Raw genomic sequence first — 22,028 nt, 5'->3', positions numbered from 1 at the left:
TTTAAAGTTGATATGAACCGCTGAATAATGTGTGACTGTTTAGTTAAAGATTAATACTTGCTTAGACAGCGTTACTGGCCGATCCCCAGCTCCGCTCCCACCACTGCGCTCCACCGAGCTGCCAGCTGAGCAGGGCGAACCGGAGAACAGTGTTTATTAAGCTCTCAGTCAACTGTCATATGAAACTGCTCTGTCTCCAGCGTTACGCTGCGCTGCGACAGCTCGGTGTTGTGAATATGTCAGGGTAAGTGAGTTTTGTAAGAGAGTGAAGCCAAAAAAGACCAAAGACGACCAACAGGCGCAAAAAAGAGTGCCAACCGGCAGTTCCGCTAAGTTAGCTGTAGCGTTAGCGTGCTACAGTGCTAGCCCAGATTTGCTTGAGATTTTTGGATGACGCGGCGGCGAATTTCGTTAACTGTTTAGTGCTGGGTTTACTTTGGGCTAATGCTGCTGCTGTTTGGCAGTGAGTGTTTCTCACTGGCGGCTAGGTAACGGGAAACAAGTTTAGGTAGAGGTTTGTTTTTTACACTGTTAGCTGCGCGATAAAGTTTAGCTAGGTGCTGTTTCGTGGTCGGTTTGTAATTACACTGTAGTTAATTAGCGTTGTTAGCTCTATGAGGCTAGCTGTTAACGTTTTCCACAACGAACGGTTGTTAACTTGTATAGGAAGTGTTTCCCCGGCTAATTACAGTTATAGAAACTGTTTGCAAGCAGTCGGTGTCACCTATCAGTAGGACCTGGATGTTGTGTTTAAGTACATCTCTTCCTCTTTGACAGCAGCTGAGAGAAGATAAGGAGCAGCCAGACCCATGTCCCAAGATTTGGGTGTGAACAACTAGAGACACAATGTCTCTCCTGCTGATATCTGTCTTTTTAATCTTTCTGCTGGCTATTGGTGTGCTGTGTGCCATTTTCAGGTGAGAAATGTGTGAAAATTTCTACAGTACAGCGATCATTGGCATGGTTTAACCTGCAAGCACGGCTTAACAGATCTTTCCTTGCTCTCCTCATTTAAAGAAGCACATTTTCTTGATATTCTAGGTGGCTCATATGTACCCTGGCTGTGCGATTCTTCCAAACTGTCCTCAATGCTGAGCTAAAGATTAAATCAGTAGGACTGTTTTCTGTCCAAGGAGTCAGTATCCAGTTTCACCCCCAGCATACTTTGGTAGGACACGTTTTTGTTTACATGACATTTATGTAGTCAGCACATGCTAAACAACCACTCCCATGTCAGTGGTTCACTTCCGACTGAGTTTGTGTACTTCACCATATATTAAATGTATTTTTCATCTTGCTGTAATTCTGTCAATGGCAGGAAATTGACAGCATATGGATTTCAAGTAAACTTCTAAACCAGGATTTACCGTAAGTAGCTTAATGTGTTGCCCAGATAGTCTGAGATAAAACAATTAGCAGCAAATAATAGAATAAGTCGTGTTTCAGGCGATACCTGGCGTTGTGTGTTGGAGAAACCAGAGTCCGCTTTGACTTGCAAGCACCACTGAAACCTTTGGCAAAGCAGAGCCATGGAAAAAAGTCAGCGAAGATTTCTCTCAGCCCCAAAATGCTTCAATTCTTGTCACAAGTATGAAGGCTGGCGATAAGTTAACATTTCTTTTTTATGCTCATTTGTACACAGTATCTCACTTCCTGTTTTGTATTTCCAGCTGCTGTCATTCCACATCAGCTCCATCAATGTGATGGTACTAAACCTAGCACTGTCAGAGTCTCTATGGCACATGACTATTGCAGGTATCACCTTGTTACTTGACCACCAGAGTAAAAGGTATTATTTATTTTGGTTCATAACTGATGTGACTGAATCAATAGTTTGTATTAATTAATTGATCCAAAAAGTAATCCATGTTAAAACATTTATTCACAGGTTGGCATGGGACTTCTCGGTTGGACAGCTAAGCAGTAAAGTGCTCAAAAGCAGTGAACTGGTGAGTGGAGTAACTGTCACTGAAATAGAAACAGGTGGTTGAATGTTTGTAAATGATGTGCTTTCCATTTTAGGACATATGTTTGGCTGAAGTGGCACTTAGCCTGTTGCTATCTGGAGATGTGAGGCTACCAGAGATGAAACCAGGTTGTCTGTCCCTGAGTGTGAGGACTCTAATGGCAGAGCTGCACGAGGGGCTGTTCCTCAGTCAACTCCAGCTTCCAGCAGTTTCCCACAAAGAGAAAGATCGTGGTGCATTTGGTGAGTAACGTTTGACCTCTGAAATGGAGGCTATGATTTGTAAGTCTTAATGTTTATCCATCACATTCATTTGCATTCCTTCTTTTCTCCAAATTGTAATCTATAGTACTGTGCAAAAATCTTGAACCACCTCTCATTTCTTTATATGTTGCTTCCAAGGAGTGAGACTTTGTTGTAATTTTTCAAAGTGGTCATGAACAGTACTTCTCCAGGCTTTCTGAACATCTTGTAAAGTTTTTTTAATGGACATTGGCTGCTTGTTCCCTCATTTTCAGTCCAGTCCTTGTACATGACCATTTTCAGAGGAATGTTTTTTGCTGTTAAGCCCCTTAACATTGATCATTTTTAAAAAAAGGGATGAACCAGTGTTGTGTCTACACATAACAGACAACTTAGCAAAGAATCAGTTTTAAATTGTATCTTTAGGCGCTTTATTTGTGTTCCCTTTTTTTAAGTCTACAAAAAATGCCAAACATGACACAGTTTGGCAAACATAAAACAGTATTTTTGCACTAACAAGGTGATTCCTAGACAGTTATTAGCCAAATACAATGAATATCTTTGCATGGTGCGCAGTGTGTCCTTAAAAAAACATCTGATGAAACTGGACAGGTGGAGGGCGAATTAAAAAGTGTGTAGCCTAAAAAAAAAACTACCTACAACTGATGAACAGTCTGGACAGACAGAAAGGCATATCCCCCGTGTCTCCAGACCTTAATAGTATTATAGTATCATCTTGACAGAGAACAAAACAGCCAGTGTCCAAAGAAGAGTGTTTAATGTCCTTCCAGAAGCCTGGAGAAGTATTTCTAAAGACTACTGAAAGAAATTACTAGAAAGCTTCCCTAAGTGTTCAAGCTGTGTCGAAGAATAATGGTGGTTATACCAAATATTGACCTTCAAGCTCAATACATTTGTACAGACTCTGTTTTTTCTTTATGTATTGCATTTCCACGCATGTTTTAACATGTTTCAATAAATCACTCTGTCTATTTCCCATTTCCTACCAAAATATAAAGAAATTATGAATGACCCAAGACTTTCGCACAGGACAGTTTTATCCAACCACTGCAGTTAACTTTCAGTTTATTTCATTCTATTTTTCAAGTCTGATTTGTTGTACTGTTTTGCATTCATAGTTGTACCATCACAGATGGTAAAGTTTTAATAATCTTTTTTTTATGATATATTTATTGAATTGGGGGGAAGAACCCTTATGAAAATCACATTTTAAAACTGTCTATCCCGCACTTAGTATCGTCCGGTGTTAGATGAATAAAGAGCAGTGTCTTGGCTGTTGTACATCCACAGGACCTTCACTCTGTACTGCCCTACTTGTTGTTTTTCTCTGCCTTTGCATTTGCATTTGATCTTTTGCGTGTTCTAAAATGCCTGGACGTTTTCCATCATCTGTGATATTTTTAGCTGTTCTGCTAACCAACCAGAAAATGCAATCAAGGTCATATCATAGCTCCTCACTGGCCTCTGTGAGTGTTTGAAATGTCCTTAATGATAAAGAAGTTTTACCAACACAGTGAAAGTAGGACACATTTAAGTTATACAGTCATTACAAAAACTGGAGAAAATGTTTGAAAAGCATTTAAAGTAAGATGATTTTTTTTCTTACATTTCTTTATATATGCACAGGTCTGTTAGGCCATTGAATCATATGTTAAAAATAGTTTGCAGTTAAAAACAGAACTTAAACATTGCACATACAGTCGAGGCTGGTAGTTCTGTCCATATAAATAACTACTAACATTCTCACGAGCAAAAAAAGAGGAAATGACACGTAACTTTAGTATGTATTTGTATAAGAAACATATTTATAGATTAGTAGAAAATAATGCATTAAAGTTGTGCTGTTAGTGATTTAACTTCTCAGTATAATCCCAGGTTGCTCTGCATTCTTATACAAAATCAGTTGCATCATTAAGAATCCACCTCCATACTAACAGTTATAATATTAAGTGTAATCCTAAACAACATGTATGTTACAGAATATTTGAAATCCCGTGGAATATGCACAATGTCAGAAAGTCAACACCTGCATTTTATTATTGAAGAAGTGCTAATTTTGTCTTTCTAACTATGTCATAGATTTTTAAAACTTGAGTGCCAGCTTGATAGGCTTGATATTTTGATAATACTTTACATAACACTCTAATTTATATACTATAATACTATTTCCTTTTAGAGAGTGAAAATGATGAATTTATTCAGACTGAGACTGTGGAACGCTTTCATCAGCTGATTCCTCACAAGGTCAATGTGGAATTTGATAACACAAACATAACCCTGTCGATGCACAGCCAGAAACGGTGAGTCACCGTTTTACATCTAGTGTGATCACAGTTTTGCATCACTTTACTCTTTTAAATGATCTGTTGTTTCAGATATTTTATGACCCTATTTTCTTACCTCTACAGACACCTGAACTGGACTCTAAAGTCTTTAAAGGTCTGTTACGGACGTGACAACGAGCAGCTTCCTCTTAAAAGCTTCACTCCTGAACTGAGCTTTCCCCAGAGCAGCTTGGAGCTCCTTCTCGAGGGTAAGTGGACAGCTGGGTGCCAGACTTATTGCAGAGAGAGTAGGAAGGAGGAAGAAGTCATGAATAACACACTCTTTTTTTTTTTTCTGCTGGCAGATGGACTTCTGCTGTCTCAAAGTAGGCAAAGAATTCTTTGTGTGAACACAATCAAGACAACCCTGCAGGTGAGGGAAATGCTTTAAGGCTACATTGCATGGTTTTGTAAATCAGTTACTCAGACTTTCTCCCTCATGTCTCTGTGAATTTAGGTTACATCAATTGACATCTCAGGGTCAGTCGTGGTCAACACTTGCATCATTCACTACCGTCACCAGGAGTTCTCCCATTGGCTAAATCTATTTCCATGGGAACAGCTATTCCACAGGAAGGAAGCACACAGAAAAAGGCAAGTTGTAAAAGACTTGTAGTTTGCTGGATTTCTGCTATTAAAATCTTCTTAACACCTTTCACCATCTTCTCTTCATTATCCCTGTTTGTGCATCACTCAATCACTCATTCTCTATTGTTTTTGTCCATTACCTTACCTTGTGCGGTGTAGTCCATTAGATTATTTGCCCACCCTCCTTTTCCTCAGGCGCTTCCCTCACCTGGATGCTCCCGTGATGATCACCACCTCTGTGTCCAACGTCAATGTGTCTGTTCAGCTGGGAGACACCACACCTTTTGCTCTGGGCTTCCTCTCTGCTCATGGAGGTACTCGTTGTACATACAGTCATGTGAAAAGTGCATTATGTTCACAAAGGTTACAGATGCAAAAAAGTTATATAGGAATATTTTTATTTATTTATTTTATTTATTTTTTAGCTCAGGAGTGATTGTACCATTGCAAAGTCTCCATCCATCTGTTCACAATTCACAAAAATCACTACTCCTACAGTACTAGTCACATTTTGTTCAAAGGTACACACAGCAACCACCTAATGATCACCAAACCATGTACAAGTTCACATCTGTCTTTTAATGGGCAGTAACCTGTGAATTGTGACGTACTGTAAGCTGGATGAGCTACTACGTCACTGATGCTCTGGTTTAAAGATTCACCTATATTACTGAATTTGCACATACAAAGCCAGAGAGGCAGGTGTGTATGATCTTATTGATCTGAATGAGGGTTTACCTGTTAACACATTGTGAAAAGCTTTACTTTACTTACACTTTGTTTCTACTTTATTATGTACACGTCTCCTCTATTCTTGAAACACATTTTCCTTCATAACTTTGTTCTCTGGGTAACTATTAGGCAAACCTCTTTCAAACATGCAAAGATTAGATAATGTTTTTCCACAGGGCCCTTTTAAATGTTACTCATTAACTTTTTCTACTTCAAGCAATGACGCTAGAAAGAGGTCTCCTTTTATTCAGAGTGACTTAAATTGAAAAGTACAAAAGACGTGGTGTGAAAAGTGAGGCTAGTGCTTAAATGTGGCTAAATGAGTTCTTTTTAATGGCCACCAGGGGACCACTTAGAAAACTTGCTTTCTGACATCAGTAAACTTTTTCCTTATCTCTTTATGGGCACATAGTTTCAGGTCATATCAAATAAAACATGACCATTATTTTCTAAATGGTGGTATTTGTTAGAGTTGAAAGATTATCATAGACATTCTTGTTGGCTAATAATTTGTGATTCACTGTTCATTAGCCAGTGTTCTCAGTTACAAGGTCAAACCCACATCTCGCTCTGTGTTTACAAAAAAAAAATAGCAAAACTGTGACAGTGTTTATCTTTAATACCGTCTATGCTTAAATTACAGTTATGTTTTTGTCTGCACGCCATTTGTTTCTTCAGAACTGCGGCATATCCTTGACATTAAAGTTGAGAGCGAGAATCAAGAGTCCCAAAATGTGCACGAACGTGCCTCGCTGTCCTTGGACAACTTCTGGTGGAGAGTGGGTCAGGGGTCTCATATCCAGCAGGCACCCCACCCTCCTGGTAAACATGTATGGGGAGAAGCCCTAATCCTAGACTCACTCAGCCTGCAGGTAGGACTGCAAACAAACCTTTACAAACATTTGTATCTTTCTATATTGATGCTTTATATTATTTTTTCCACTTTATTGTTCATAGCTAAAGCTTAAGTTCTTATCAGCAACCTTCTTTGAAGTGACTTGTGACTAATATTTTTTTTTACAGTTTAAACTTGGGAAATCTTCCAATTTGTCCAACTCTAGATTATATGTGCAATGCAAAAATAAGAACACATGGTTTCAAGTTAAACTGAATTTTTACTAGTAAAATCATCATAAGATTTCTTCTTTAATCTCTTCTCCCTCCAGGGGAGTTTGAACCGACCCCACATGAAGTCAAGCAACCAGCCTCTGAGTCTGAACATTGAGTCCAGGCTGAAAGGGCTTCAAGTGGAGCTTTCAGAGACCTGTGCACTGTGTCTGTCTCGCCTGCTGTCTCTCATGTGTTTTCCTCGCCATCCAGAGTCACATCTCCCAGATGTGACTCCATTGTCTCCTTGTAATGACGACACCATAAAACCTATCCCCTCCTCACAGCTACACCTGCTTTTTAAAGTGGACTGCTGTCTAGAGGACGTTAATGTCTTCACGCTTTCTAATGTGGCAGGTAAGGAATGAGCATTTTTAGTATAATACAGAGCTGTTTGACTGAAAAGACTGTTGCTCTACAGCTTTAATTCCAAATGTAACTTCTGTGGCGATAAAACAAATCATCACATACAATTGATAAACTTTTTCAGCAACCACTCTGGTAATTGTGCAGTAGTTTAAATCATATTAGGACATGTATGCTAAACAGGAAGTTGTTTATGTGTAAAGAAAAAGGTGTATTGCTTTTCACAGTTAAAACCACATCCACTGCAAATATGAACTGAAATTGCTATTTAAACCCTACTATGTCTCGTTAATTTTAGAAAGAGAATGTTAGGTATGCATTAGCAATCTTCTGTAGCTGTGAACGGCACTTAATGACATCATAAATTTCTGCTGGCATCCACTTTTGTCACATTAAATGCTTAGTTTTTCAGTTTAAAGTATATAGACCTAAAGGTTTCTTTACTCTGTTGGTAGGCAATCCCACAACACTGCAACATTTAGGAATTGTACTGTGTTTTGCTAGTTTTGCTAGTGTTTGATTGATGTAACCTTTGGCTTTAGTAAATTGTGAGGAAATTTGTAACTTTTTTCAAAATCAAAATTAATCTGAATGCATTCTGTCAGTTACATGTCTTGCTTTATTAAAAGAGAGAGAGAGAGAGAGAAATCTTTCCTAGTGAAGATAATATGTGGCTGCTACTATAGCTCACTTGGTTGAGCAGACAGTCCATGTGCTGTTGTAGAGGTCTAGGTACAAATCCACCCTGTACCGTTTGCGTTGTAGCTTTCCCTCTACTCTCTCTCCCAGGATACTTCCAAAAGAGACCTCCACTTTCTTCTCTTCAATGTTTTCTTCTTTTGATTTGCTTCCATTTTTGTCTGTATCATCTCTTCTTTACGTGTTTCCTGTGTAGGAGCTGTAGCTCTGCGGATGGACACTGTTAAAGTCCTGACCTCTGCTGAGAGCTCCAGGGTGTCTCTGGAGGGGGTCAGCTTGTCTGTGATCAAGTCAGTCACAGAGAACATGGAAGTATGTTGTCCTGCCTCTCAAACCATCAACCCTATAGTAAAACTCACCACATTAACGCTGTGGTACCACATCACCACCCACACTATACAGGTAACCACATTTTGTTGAATTGAATTTATGTGGACTAAATAAATTTCCATCTCACCATGATAGCAGTGTTTATTTCAGAGTGTATTAATATGTTGATTTCTTTAATTAGGTTCAATGTGAAGAGGATCTTACTGTTGAATGGACGCCACCAGACCACATGGTCCTATATCAGCACATGACTGAAGGTCAGGCGTGTTGGTTAATGCTGTGTGGAGAGAAAGCAGAGGAAAAGCCAGTTAAACCAGTGAACACTGAAGCTGCCTCAGGTCAGAGTAGAGGCCTGTGTTTGCGTGTTGAACTGGGCTGTACTCGTTTAACTGCTCATGTTACTGATCAGAACTACATTCTGCTGCACATGGATGCACTCTCTCTCTCAAAGCAAGGCAGTTCTATGCATATGCGCTCTCCCTCAGTGATCTTCAACTTTGATGGCAACAATATAGTCTCTTTTAATGGCCTAGATGTGGAGACACATGCAGATCTGACTGAAATGCAGCTGCACAGAGACACTTTCCCCTTCCTCACCACTCCTCATAACCGTGTCTGGGTATTGACATGTCCTTCCCTATCTATGGAGTTCCCCTACCAGTACAATTTCTCAAACACATTTGACAAAGCTATTAGTGTGCAGAAGTGGCTAAAAAGTCTCCATCACTCCCCAACCCAGACCTCAGCAACCCAACGTCTGCCGCCTGACCTCATCTTCAAAATTAGCCAGTTCTCATTTGTCTTCCTGGACGATGTCTTTGAAATCAAGCTGCGAGACAACTATGAACTGATGAAGGATGAAAGTAAAGAGAGTGCAAAGCGTCTGCAGCTTCTGGATAAGAAGGTGGCAGATCTCCGCAAACAGCATGGAGAACTTCTCCCGGCTAGAAAGATAGAAGAGCTGTATAGTTCACTGGAGAAAAAGCATATAGAGATCTACATCCAGCGTTCACGCCGCCTCTATGCAAATACACCGATGAGGAAGTCGCTGCTGACCTGGACTGTTTCAGACTTAGAACTTGTCGCCATTGCTGATCAGTCCCTTCATGGCCCTGAGAGGGTGAGAGAACAGTTGAGGGACATTGATGGGATCAGTCCCTTCCCCAGAGATGGGCTCCCTCTGGTCATCCAATGGTGCCGTGCAGTCAAGTTCAAACTAGCTGCATTTTTGGGTAAGAGCAACTTTATATGCCCATTTAAGGCAAAAAACAAAGGATTTTTTCAAAGTTTTTTTTTATTGTTTTACTACTTTTGCTTTGTACCAGTGAGAATTCGAGACTACCCTCGCTACCTGTTTGAGATCCGTGACTGGGAGCTGTCGGGACGTCTGATTGGCACAGAGCAAGATGGACAGCTGAGAGGTCGACGCAAACAGACTGTCCCACTTGGACCACCATGGGGAGATGTAACAGTCCACAGGAATATGCCACCACTCAAGTTCTACTATGACTTCAAATGTGAGTTATGGGTATAATGTTGGTCAATCTCCCAAAATCCTGTCTAGGTATGCAGAAGTATCTGCTATAATCCCATGACTATGACCAATAAGTGATTTAAAAGTTCAACTGTTTAGACTAAAACTGATGAAGCAGAAGACTGAATTTTCAGGAGTAAATGAGGAGAGAAATGTGTCCTTGTCCTTGCACATGCAAAACTAGAACTCCTCTAAAAAGAAAAGTGTACACTTTTCTTTTTAAAGTATACAACTACTCAATGATTTTGACTCATTTATATTGAATGTTTCACACTGGAACTGTTACATGCTCTTTTTTCGCCAGCCAACATCTCTCTGTACACTATTGTTTGGGGGCCGTGTTGGGACCCTGCCTGGACTTTGATTGGCCAGTCAGTTGACCTTCTGACCAAACCTACAGCTGATCCCTCGCCTCTTCTGGCCTGGTGGGACAAAAGTCGTCTCCTTCTGCACGGGCGCTGGGTCATGGACATTGATCAGGCCAATCTTCATCAGCTGGCTACAGAGGTAAAACATTGTTTTTTCTCAGTATTTATGTTTATGTTATATTATTAATGTCAGTTTATTTTTATTATGTTTTTGGCAGCTTTCACCATTTTATTTAAAGTAATTCTTATGTTTTGACACTTGTGTTAACAATGCCATGATAACCAGTTGTTTCCAAACTGTGGGGCAGGAGCCACTGAAGCTGTGGCACAGATAGCCTGGGAAAAATATAAGGTGTATTTTATAAATAAATCTAAAGTAAAGTAAGATGAATAACATATTTTTTAGGGAAAACAAAACAAGAGTTTTCTGATGATATTACACTGTGTTGTTTAAGTTTATTCATGTTGGATTCTTTATATTTTTAATAAAAACTGAGGGGCGTTTTTGGCTGATGAGGTAGAACATGCTAGAAAATGTCTGAGACCCACTGTGCTAAGCAAAATTAGTAACAGGTTCATTTGTTGTGATTCTTACAGGATCCCTATAATACCACGGAAAATATGCACTGGGAGTGGAATAAGCTGAACTTTGACTGGAACCCCGGCCAGTTTGTTTTTAAAGGAGACTTGGATGTAAATGTCAGGACCGCGTCAAAGTAAGTGGAAGCAATAAAAGCAGTGTTTGCAGAGAAACATTCAGTATTAATAAGTATCTTTTTCCAGGTATGATGATATCTGTTTTCTACACCTGCCCAACCTGTGTATGACCCTTGATCTCCAATGGCTTTGCCATGGCAATCCCCATGACCACCACGCTGTAATGCTCTGCTGTGCGGAGAACATTGGAGACGTGACGTCAGGACAGCCTCATGACTCTTACAGAGCGTTTCGCTCTGAGAACCTCAACCTCTCCATCACCATGGACCTTAACCAGCATTGTGGCGCAGGTTTGTCAAACTGTATTCAGTCATCGTTCTATGCAAGCTAGGGCTGCACGATTAATCGTTAGAAAATCGCGATCTTGATTCATACTTATGTGCGATCTCATTTCCAAATGACAACGATTTAAAAAAAGAAAGAAAAAAAGACGACGATTGTACCGCATTTTGATCCGGGACGTAATCTGCATGAAAACAAGCGCTCCCTCTTCCTGCTCAACAAATGACAAGGGCGGAGCCTTATACCACGTGATACAGAAGCTGTGCCGTGATGCTCAAATTGGCAGGGAAAAAACAACGGAGAACACGTCAGGGATGACGAGAAAGTGACAGGAGAAAATTTGTCCCGGTCAACCACCCAAACATCAATAATGGGAACCTTATACAGCACTTCCCTATACACGTCGAACTCCCGCAGGCACAAAGAAATTACAGAGGCTATTACTTATTACCTGACCAAAGATATATCAACACTGTGCGAAACGAGGGATTTAGGAAAATGATCAACACCCTAGACAAACGCTACACAGTGCCGTCCCGCAACTATTTTTCTATTGTTGCACTACCTGCTCTATACGTGCAGTGTCCAGCAACGGTGGAGACGGAATTTCAAGCAGTACAACATTTTGCGGCAACCACAAAATGTGAGGCATTTATTGTTTTTATGTTTATTTATTGTTTTTATGTTCAGTTTCAACTGTTACGAAGTTGATGTGCAGTTAATAAGTGCAATAAATATTTATATTGGAAAAGAAAATCGTGAGAGAATCGTGATCTCAATTCTAAGCAAAAAAATCGTGATTCTCATTTTATGCAAAATCGTGCAGCCCTAATGCAAGCTAAATTTACCACACTTACAAACCAGTGTTTTATATCTATTTTACTGTTGTGAGTTAAAGGTTTTGTTCTTTTTTTCTTCGTAGACGCTTATCAGCCCAGAATCCTCTTGTACAGCAGCACACTGCGCTGGATGCAAAATTTCTGGGCCACATGGACAAGTGTATCTCGGCCAATCTGCAGAGGCAAGCTCTTCCATAGCCTCAAGCCAGTTCGCAAGAAGCTTGGTCAGCACTACAAGCAGATGTCCTACACAGCTGCCTTTCCACAACTACAAGTAGGTTTTGTTTTGTTTTTTCAGTGTGTGCTACAGCAGCAGTCTGAGGATGAAAGTTGGCATTTTTCCCATCAAATATGCCTCAGTTTGTAACTGTTCATTATATTAGTGTTTTTCTTGATTATTGCACATTTTATATATTGTGTACCCTTTAGGTGCATTATTGGGCCTCCTTTGCCCAGCAGAGAGGTATCCAACTGGAGTGCAACAAAGGCCACGTCTTCACTCGGGGCACACAAAGACTTATTCCACAGGGTAAAAGCAATTTACTTACAGATGTGCCGGATGCACAACATCACATAAAGTACTTTTTATTAGTTTATATGTGTGTGCTTTTGTGTCTTTGTGTGGTTTCTCAGCTGGCACTGTGATGAGGAGGCTGATCTCTGAGTGGAATGTGACTCAGATGGTTAGTGAGCTCTCACAGGTGACAGTCCACCTGATGGCCTCCACCTGGGATGAGACTGCTGACCACCAGATCAACACTCAAGTGAACAAGACTCACCTGCTCAGCCTGTCATCCCTTAGCTACCAACGACAGAGCATCCGCATGGAGGAGGTAGCAGCCAGAGCCTGAGGGCTGAAGTTTAAATGTATTTTTCACTGCAACTGCATGAATAATTAATATCCTTATCTGTATCTTCTTTGTCAGGAGGTGAACACAAAGGATGAAACAAATGCCTCTTATACTCACAAATTGCGTCTGGTGGATCTACGTGCTTCCTGGACAACTACAAACAGAAACATAGCCTTTGGGCTATATGATGGCTACAAAAAGGCATCTGTACTGAAAAGAAATCTCTCCACTGAAGCTTTGAAAGGTCTGAGAATCGACACACAACTGCAGACAAAGAAGCTCAAACGCTCTCCTACCACCTACTCCCCCACCACAGCTCCTACCATACCAGTTGTTGCTTCTGTCAACCGATCAGAAAAAAGTCAAAATGAAGGTAAGGAAATCACTTGACTAACAAAAAGGCAACAGTTTTAGGCTTTAAGATGTAGTAATTGATTGCTTTTCCACTTATCTTTCAGGCACATCGATGCTTCAGAAGTTGATTGAGGAGACAGACAAGTTTGTGGTGTTTTCAGAGGAGGATTCAGGTGTCAGCGACCAGCTGTGTGGCATTGCAGCCTGTCAGACTGATGATGTATATAACCGCAACTGGTTTATTGAGTTGGTCAACTGTCAGGTAACTGCAACAGCAGTTATATAATTTGCTACTTTTCCTCACCCGTCATTTGACATTCATGTAGATTGTCACTATTTTTACTAGAAAACGAATCTGTCAAATTTGGATTAATAGATGCAGATTGATTGTCAGGTGTTTATCTTTCAATCATCCTTTGCGTTACTTAGATGATGTTGCGTGGCACAGAGACTGCCGGCTGTGTACTGGTGTCTGCAGCAAAGGCTCAACTGCTGCAGTGTGAGCATCACCCTGCCTGGTATAACGACACCTTGAAGCAGAAGACCACCTGGACCTGTCTGCTGGATGGCATGCAGTATTTTGCCACCATGGAGCCCAACCCATCTGAACAAGAGGACCGGCAGTTGTGGCTGGAGGTAGGCTCAGCTCTCACGGGATCAACTAACCCAGTCGTAGAATTAGGGCTGCAAAGATTCATCGAGTAATTTGAAAAATTCGATTATAAAAGATTCTCGACACAGATTCTCTGCTTCAATGTTTTGTTTAATGCACAGCTATGTAGCGCACTGATTTGATAAACGATATAAACACGAGCAAGGCCTGCAACAGAAATCTCTTTAGGAAAGCAAACTTTGCTCCAACTGCTGCTGTTTGTTTAATACAGTGAAAAATCTGCAGAAAGCCTCCAGAAGTTGCAATAGGATATGGAGATGAACTGATAACCTAGTCTGATACCAGACTGAATAAAATATACAGCTTGCCGAAGGCTGACAGCAGCTATCCTATTTTACATGGGGATACCTGCAGCAAACAGGGGTGAGTTTAAAGGGGGGCATGGGTTGTACTAGACCATATTTATTTCAAGGCTGAAATAATATAAAATATTCTATTAATTATATTGCATTAATTTAATACTGCATTGGATTATTGCATATTGCATTTCATTATTTGAAAATATAACAATAAAAGCTTTTTTCACAAGCCAATATGTACACGGGCCCTTAAAGCCAGTGACCTAAGGGTCGTTAGGTTGGGAAATGAATTATTATTATGTCTACACAATCATAAAGGCTGTTTTCAGCAGCACAAAAGCTTGCCTCCTATTAATGCCAGAAAGCCTTCCAAGAGAACAAAGGTCTTAGATTGCATAGATCTTATTTTATTTAAACTTTGTACTTGAGATTATATATTTTTTGCATTTAAGAAAATGTTTTCTTTAAAGAATTAAATTTCTATTTGGCACTTACAAAAAGTTTAAGGGTTTAGCTGTTGTTTACAGATGTTGTCTGCAGTTAAACTTTAAAATATTGCACTTTCTAAATGAAAACCAATGACAGGTCATTCTGAGTGACATGAAGTTGTACTGTTATGACACTGTATTTAAAAAGATGACACAAGTAACTGATTAGCTGATTTATTTTAAGTTATTTCAGTTGTTTTTCCAGCAAAATAGTGAGAAAGTTGACAAAGGGCAATCTTTTCTGACTGGATAAAGAAATTTGAAAGGCTGTAACTGACATATTTGATGTTTTATAGAATAAACATTTTATCAGAGAAAAAATTACCACAGTATTATGCAACATTTACAATAACTGTTTGTTGTTGTTGTTAACTAAACAGCTTTATCATCATAGCTTTGAGTTTTGTCTTTGTTTGTTTGTTTGTTTGTTTGTTTGTTTGTTTGTTTTAGGTGAAAAACATTGAGGAGCACCGGCAGCGTAACCTGGACTCGGTGCTGGAGCTGATGGAGAGTGGCCAGGCTGTGGGAGGAATGGTTAGCACCACAACAGGTGTGGCACCATTTTCACAAGATTGTCTCCCTCATTATAACGTCTGGCCTTTACTGCAGGACACTGAACACACAGTCAATACAGCTATAAAAATAAATAACAAAAAAACATGACTGAGTGCATGGATGTTTAAATTTATACAATGAGAAAGACCTTTCAATTGTCAAGTCTTTGGCATATTTATATTTTTGTTCACAGCTAAAAAGTCATTTGCAGTGATTGATTGATTGATTGATTTAAATATTGTTTGATCGTTGATTGCAGATTGGAACCAGCCCGCACAGGTGAACGAGTCTCAGCAGGTTCAGCGTATAATCTCACGCTGTAGCTGCCGGATGCACTACATCAGTTACAGTCATGACATCAACCCAGAGCTGGCCACTCAGATTAAGCCTCCAGAGCTGAGGAACAACCACGAAAAGGAAGACCTGCTAAAGAAACAGGCTGGTATGTTTGACCACCAACAGACCACATATCTTTATACATGAGTGCTAATTTTCTAATAAGCGAGTGATTTTTCATTTTGCTGTTTTTTTCAGGTGCTGTGGACACCTTCACTCTCATTCATCATGATCTTGAGATATCCACTAACCCAGTTCAGTATGCCATGATTCTGGACATTGTCAACAACCTGCTCTTACACGTGGAGCCCAGACGCAAGGTGGGCTAGAGACGCAACAGCTAGCTCATAATTCACATGCCCTAATAAATGTTTCAGCTTTTGCTGACTGTGTTTCTTTTGTGTTCTGTGTGGTGTTTCTGTAGGAGCACAGTGAGAAAAAGCAGCGAGTGCGTTTCCAACTGGAGATTTCCAGTAACCCCGAGGAGCAGCGCAGCAGCATCTTGCATCTTCAGGAGGCTGTTAGGCAACACCTTGCTCAAATTAGACGCCTTGAGAAACAGATTTATTCAAACATCAGGGTAAGCGTGTAATTTAATGTTAAATGTAAAAGCCCAGAACTTACTCACATCTGACTGTGTTTTTAAGTGTCAAAGTCCATAAAATTAGTCCTTTGTGACCATCAGTGTAGTTGTTTTACATATGCCAAAGGTCCTGTTAGAGTCAAACAATAAACTTGAATTGGTACTCTTAATCTTTAAGCACATGAGGTAATTTTACACATTAGTAAAATTGCATGCATTATACATTGAAGTGTGAACAGTTTTTTTGCATAGAATATTACGTTAGTAGCAGTTGTGTCTTCAAGTTTGGGTCTGTGGAACTCCTAATCATCTCTGCTTAACCCATTAAAAGCAAAGCACACCGCAATATCTGAGTAAATCGAACACTGGATTTTTATAGCAGCTTGCACCATGTGCCTGGGTAAGTCAATGAAACACTTTGTTTCTTCTTGATCTTGCAGGCGCAATCCGAGGAACTGGGTTGTGATGAACTGAACGAGATTAACGCACGACTGCAGCACCAGCTGAACCAGGAGAAGAATGACATGCAGATGAAGAGTGAAGAGCTCAACATCCTCATCAGGTCTTATGTCAGCACTGATTTGCATCCAGCATAGAGCAGAGATGGCAAAAATGTAAAAAACAAACAAACATTTATCTGTTTTCCAGATGTTTTAAGGATTTCCAGCTGCAGCGGGCAAATAAGCTGGAGTTACGTAAACCTCCCGAGGATGTGAGTGTAGTGAGGAGAACAGAGATCTACTTTGCACAGGCCCGCTGGTGTTTGACAGAAGAGGACGGACAGCTTGGTATCGCTGAGCTGGAGCTGCAGAGATTCATGTACAGCAAGGTGAGCAGATGCTGATAATCCATCCAGAGTTTGGAGACAATCCATCTGCCTCTCACCATAGCCCACAAATTCACTGTCTTTAGTTCCTTACTGCATTTTAAAAACTGGATAAGAGGATAACAGATGTTATTTGATATTCTCCTGCTGATAAGATCACTGAGTGATAACCACTTTGAAAAATGTCTCCCTGCAGCTGAACAAGTCTGATGATACAGCAGAGCATCTTTTGGAGCTTGGGTGGTTCACAATGAACAACCTGCTACCGAACGCAGCGTACAAGGTAAATAACTTTATAGGAATATTCAGATTAGGCTGAATAGCTTATTTTCACTTGCTTTACATTTATTTTCTTTGCTTTTTGGTTGCTGAAGCTTTGACACTAGCCAGTCCTCTCTTCTACAAACCACTTTGCACTGTGTCACTTTACAACCAAGCACAGTGTGACATACATGGCAGACATCAATTTGAGAACTAACTTATTTGTGCCTGGTTTCCTCTGTGCAGCGTTTGAGGGTATGTATACAGCTGGTACAGTGGCGAGAAGTTTCATATTGTGCATGCGCACCTGAGTCATAGACGCATGTTTGACCCATTACAAGTTCACTCAACCTTACAGTGTCTGCCTTCCTTCCTGTGTTCATTTCATCAATAAAACGTGGTGTTTGTGTCTTTTTCAGACTCAATCTCAGTAGAGCTGTGTGTGTGTGTGTGTGTGTGTGTGTGTGTGTGTGTCCTTGTATGCATGCATGTGTTTGAATCTAATTCTCTCGTCTCTTTTAGGTCGTACTTCGCCCACAGAGTAACTGCCAGTCTGGACGCCAGTTTGCTTTGCGGATTTTCAGCAAAGTGCGCCCCCCTGTGGGAGGAATCTCTGTGAAGGAACACTTTGAGGTGAGAATGAAGACTGAAACACTTTTATGGTGCTTGATTGAATGTTTTTTCTAACACTATTTTGTTTTCATCATCAGGTGAATGTGGTGCCTCTCACCATCCAGCTGATGTACCAGTTCTTCAAACGAATGATGGGGTTTTTCTTCCCAGGAAGAAATGTTGAAGAGGAGGAGGTCACAGATGAAGAAGACAAATTTAGGCTGGTTACTACTGGTATGCTTTTATCAACATCTGTAATATGACTGTAGCACTCTGTGTGATCATCAGCCTGAAATTTATACTGACTAAATGATCAATAGTTTCCATTTTCTCTACCAGACTTGCAGTGTCAGGTTGCTTTTCTGTTATGTCATCCCTCTGAGCTCTATGTAGAGCCTCAGCCACTTTGAATATGACCTTGATGTGAGACTCAGTGGGAGTATAAAGTGTAGAGTCACTCAGAGGCCAGAGAGCTTATTCTAATATCGTCTGTGATACAGGTATCCCTGTCAAACCTCGGCCATCGTCAGAGGACACCATGGGTGCTATGGGTCCCAGCAAAGGTGTCACCCAGGGACTGAACCGCACTGCTGGGGTCAGAAGGTCATTCAGGAAGGCTCCAGAGGTAGAGATGCTGTTTTATGTGTGCTAAAATGTACAGAACTTTATTTTAGGGCAGAGTAAGTAGACTTTATATTTAATCACACAGCATCCTGTCGATGACATCGATAAGATGAAAGAGCGAGCTGCAATGAACAACTCATTCATCTACATCAAGATTCCCCAAGTGCCTCTCTGTGTCAGCTATAAGGTGGGTTTCTGTGCATAACAGCTGCTACATACCTCTACAGTAAGATTCAGTACCCATTTATTTATTGGTTTAAATGCAAAGATCAACAAAAATCTTTCATACAAAATATGTTTAACTAAGCATTTGTTTAACTGTCAGATATTAGATATTAGAATATAACCAACTTTGTCACCAGGCAAAGATCCTTTCTGTTTTTCAGAAAGGATCACAATTCAAAACAACCAATTTTTAACCTCCTCTGACCCAAGCTTGTGTTTGAGATCGTTGGATCACACATATAAAAACTGTCATCTTTAATTGGATAGTAATTTTTAAAAAACTGTAACTTCTCATATGAGGAGAAGAGGTTTATTTCACAGCTTAATACAATAAAGCATTAACAAAGCATAAAAAAATGCTTCATTCTTTTCAATATCAATAAAGTGGCGAAAAGGCAAAATGTGATGTCCTCATATGAGCACAGAGGGTCTCACCTTGCACTGGGCCTTAGGTTGGCCCTCAGTTCATTAACTGTCTGAAACCATCTTAAAGCCAATCCTCCTTTTAAGCCAACTTTGCCCTGATAGGCTGCTTACAAACGCAAGGTTTGAACAGCAGATGGGTGGTGGCTCATAGCCAGATCTGTGTGGCATCATTCAAGAGCTACGATATCTTTAAAAGCTTTTGGCTCACAGGTAGAGTGTGAGTAACGTTTGGATTGGTTCCAGTTTAAACAGTGAACAGGTAAATCTTCAAGGAATCTGTGGCTCAAAAAAGATTGTACTGAGCTATGAATGCATCCGACTAACACCCAGAGGTGGTTAGTAGACATACCATGTTTTCTTTACATAGTTTGCAAACAAACAAAATACAGAACTTGTATTTTACTCACCAAATCTTTAACCAGCATAATTTTTTTTTACATAGATATAAGAAAATTGAAGCTCAGCTTTAGTACCATTTATGTCATGCATGCCCAACCTGCCCAACCTTGTCATATTACATACAGGGATTAATTGTACAAACACTGACATCATTATTTAAAATGCTGACAATGAATATCCATTAAGAGAACAGGTCCCCTTTAATCTTGTGTTTGCCTGTGAAATATCCGTCTCTCTTAGGGTGAAAAGAACAGTGTCGACTGGAAGGACTTGAATCTGGTTCTGCCTTGCTTGGAGTACCATAACAATACATGGACGTGGCTCGACTTTGCCATGGCTGTGAAAAGAGACAGCCGAAAAGCACTTGTAGCGCAGGTACATTAACATTCTTATCTCTTTGTTAAAGGACAGCCAGATCTTTGATATTTTTAAACTTGTCATTTTTGCTCCTTGCTGCTCAGATGATAAAAGAGAAACTGCGTCTGAAGCCAGCTTCGGGCTCAGACTTGAGGGGGAAGGCGTCTGAAGGGAAGGCGGACAACAGCCTACAGCAGCAGGAAGAAGATGAGAAAGCACGACTCCTCATCGGTCTCAGCACTGCAGACAAGAGCTCTGGCAAGAAGAGCATCTTCAGACGACATAAGTGACGCCTGGAATTGAGTGGATAGTCCTCTACAGCAGCTGCAGGGAAAAAGTACAGAGCATCACTCTGGCTTTGTGAATCAAGATGAAAAAGGGGGCACAATGAAATATTTCAAGTGGATATTAGGAAATATCTTACTGTATCACATGAGCCTGCTGATCTATCTTTTTTTCTTCTTTTTTTTTTTCAGTTAACTCCTGTTGTGTCTTAGATTTGAATCTCAAGCAGCTCCGGGATAACTGGAGTGCCATTTTGACCAAATATAAATGATTCTGTTTATTTGTGTGCCATTTAAAAACTTCACTCTGGTGTTATAAACTGCAACCTTTGGAAAGAACGACTGCTTTGGTTGCACTGAATGTAGCGAGGAAGGTTTACAGTATGTAGCTGGCACTTCACTGTTACTGTTTCCTCTGCTTCTGAAAATCCCAGACTGACATGCTACTTCCTGCTGGCTCAGGAACACGGTCCGCTCTGCTTGAAGAAATGACACTTAACTGAAGCACCTGTCACTTGTTTAAAACCAAAAAACAAATCTGATCATAGAATATGTTTTATCAATTAAAGCCTAAAGAAAGTGATCATGGCTGTATGACTGTCGCTGACAGGAAGGCCTTTATCTCCATATAAAATGCTATTTTATATTTTCCTTGTTCAATGGTGGCCTGCTTCCTCTCAGCTCACTGTTTTTCTGTACCTCACCTCAGTGCAATATGACAGGAACAGAGCAACAAAAACATGGTGATGTGTGGTAAAATGTGGCACTTGGTGTGTGACAGTATTGTGGCAAAAAAAAAGAACGCCTGTTGCACCTAACTGCTGAGTGTGTTTTGTAATTTGAACACTAAAGCACTTTTATGCAAAGTATTTTGATATTTTTGTAACCGCGGTTGTTTTCCGTTGAATTGTTGCTAAATCCTGATGTTTGTCACATTTCTGATCAGCCCTGAACATTTCAATTAAAAGGATCGTATCATAGCCCGTTTGTGTCAGCTTATCTCTAAATAAGTGTTATTAGTGTGTGTGTGCTCGTGTGTGTGTTTGGTCTGTTGATCGATCACTGATCTGACAGCTGTAACTGGAGCGGAATCGCGCTCTTCCCGCAAACACGTGGGTGTCATGGCCGAGACGCGACTGTGCACCGCTGACAGTGAGAACAGACGCGAGGCGAGACGCTGGACTTGTGGTGGTCTTACATATTTTATTTAGTTAGTTTTTGATTGAATTATTTGGGTCTGTCGGTTTCTGAGGATGCGATGGGCGGCGAAGTCAGTAAAAACCGAAAGGTGAGTCAGTATGATGAGGCGCAGATCGGAGTTGTTTACCTTTTAACACGCTGTAGATACGGAGTGGTCACGTGTAGCGACCTCTAGATGGGGTTATTGTAAGAGAAGATGAAGGCAGTGGCATTTGAAAGTCTCTTCTGCACTGATCAGCTCACAAGTGGACACAGACCTTCCTTCTGACCTGCAGTCTGTGGCTCAAATCAGCTTCAGATCGTCGTTTAATTATATATATATATATATATATATATATATATATATATATATATATATATTTGGGGGGATGTGTGATCTATGAGCTACAAAATGTTTCTACCCCATTTACCTCCAACACTAGTTAGTGATGCCAACTAAAAACCTAACCAAGCGCTTTATTTTTTAGTTATTTTGAGGCTTTAAAGTTGAGCTTTTATTTAAATCAATATTTTTCAGCTCACTAACGCACTGTATTTTACGTCATTCAAATCTAAACAT

General features: G+C 40.3%; 1 protein-coding gene across 4 annotated transcripts; it reads left to right on the top strand.

Moving 5' to 3' along the window:
- The first annotated feature begins 92 nt into the window (after positions 1-92).
- LOC116313862 (protein KIAA0100) lies at positions 93-21,249 on the top strand. 4 transcript variants are annotated; one of them, XM_031731683.2, is made up of 40 exons: positions 93-244; positions 781-917; positions 1,042-1,168; positions 1,319-1,368; positions 1,447-1,588; positions 1,671-1,789; positions 1,889-1,949; positions 2,023-2,209; positions 4,407-4,530; positions 4,639-4,763; positions 4,860-4,927; positions 5,012-5,148; positions 5,338-5,456; positions 6,553-6,746; positions 7,041-7,338; positions 8,243-8,448; positions 8,558-9,608; positions 9,702-9,893; positions 10,215-10,417; positions 10,876-10,994; positions 11,062-11,285; positions 12,200-12,390; positions 12,546-12,645; positions 12,750-12,949; positions 13,043-13,340; positions 13,426-13,583; positions 13,751-13,957; positions 15,232-15,331; positions 15,596-15,778; positions 15,871-15,992; positions 16,097-16,252; positions 16,696-16,817; positions 16,904-17,084; positions 17,278-17,364; positions 17,865-17,975; positions 18,053-18,188; positions 18,455-18,579; positions 18,664-18,765; positions 19,869-20,003; positions 20,090-21,249. In XM_031731683.2, exons 2-40 carry the CDS (start codon positions 847-849, stop codon positions 20,273-20,275), a joined length of 6,717 nt encoding a protein of 2,238 aa, XP_031587543.2. In that variant the 5' UTR covers positions 93-244; positions 781-846; the 3' UTR covers positions 20,276-21,249. The 4 variants fall into 4 exon arrangements, with proteins under 4 accessions (XP_031587543.2, XP_039454257.1, XP_039454258.1 ...); XM_039598323.1 differs by having other exon boundaries at positions 101-244; positions 778-917; positions 20,090-20,275; XM_039598324.1 differs by lacking the exon at positions 93-244 and adding an exon at positions 367-508 and having other exon boundaries at positions 20,090-20,275.
- Positions 21,250-22,028: the final 779 nt, after the last annotated feature.

Source organism: Oreochromis aureus, linkage group 14 (assembly GCF_013358895.1).
Source record: "Oreochromis aureus strain Israel breed Guangdong linkage group 14, ZZ_aureus, whole genome shotgun sequence".
Classification (NCBI taxonomy): Eukaryota; Metazoa; Chordata; class Actinopteri; order Cichliformes; family Cichlidae; genus Oreochromis; species Oreochromis aureus.
This window is presented reverse-complemented; position numbering and strand designations above follow the sequence as displayed.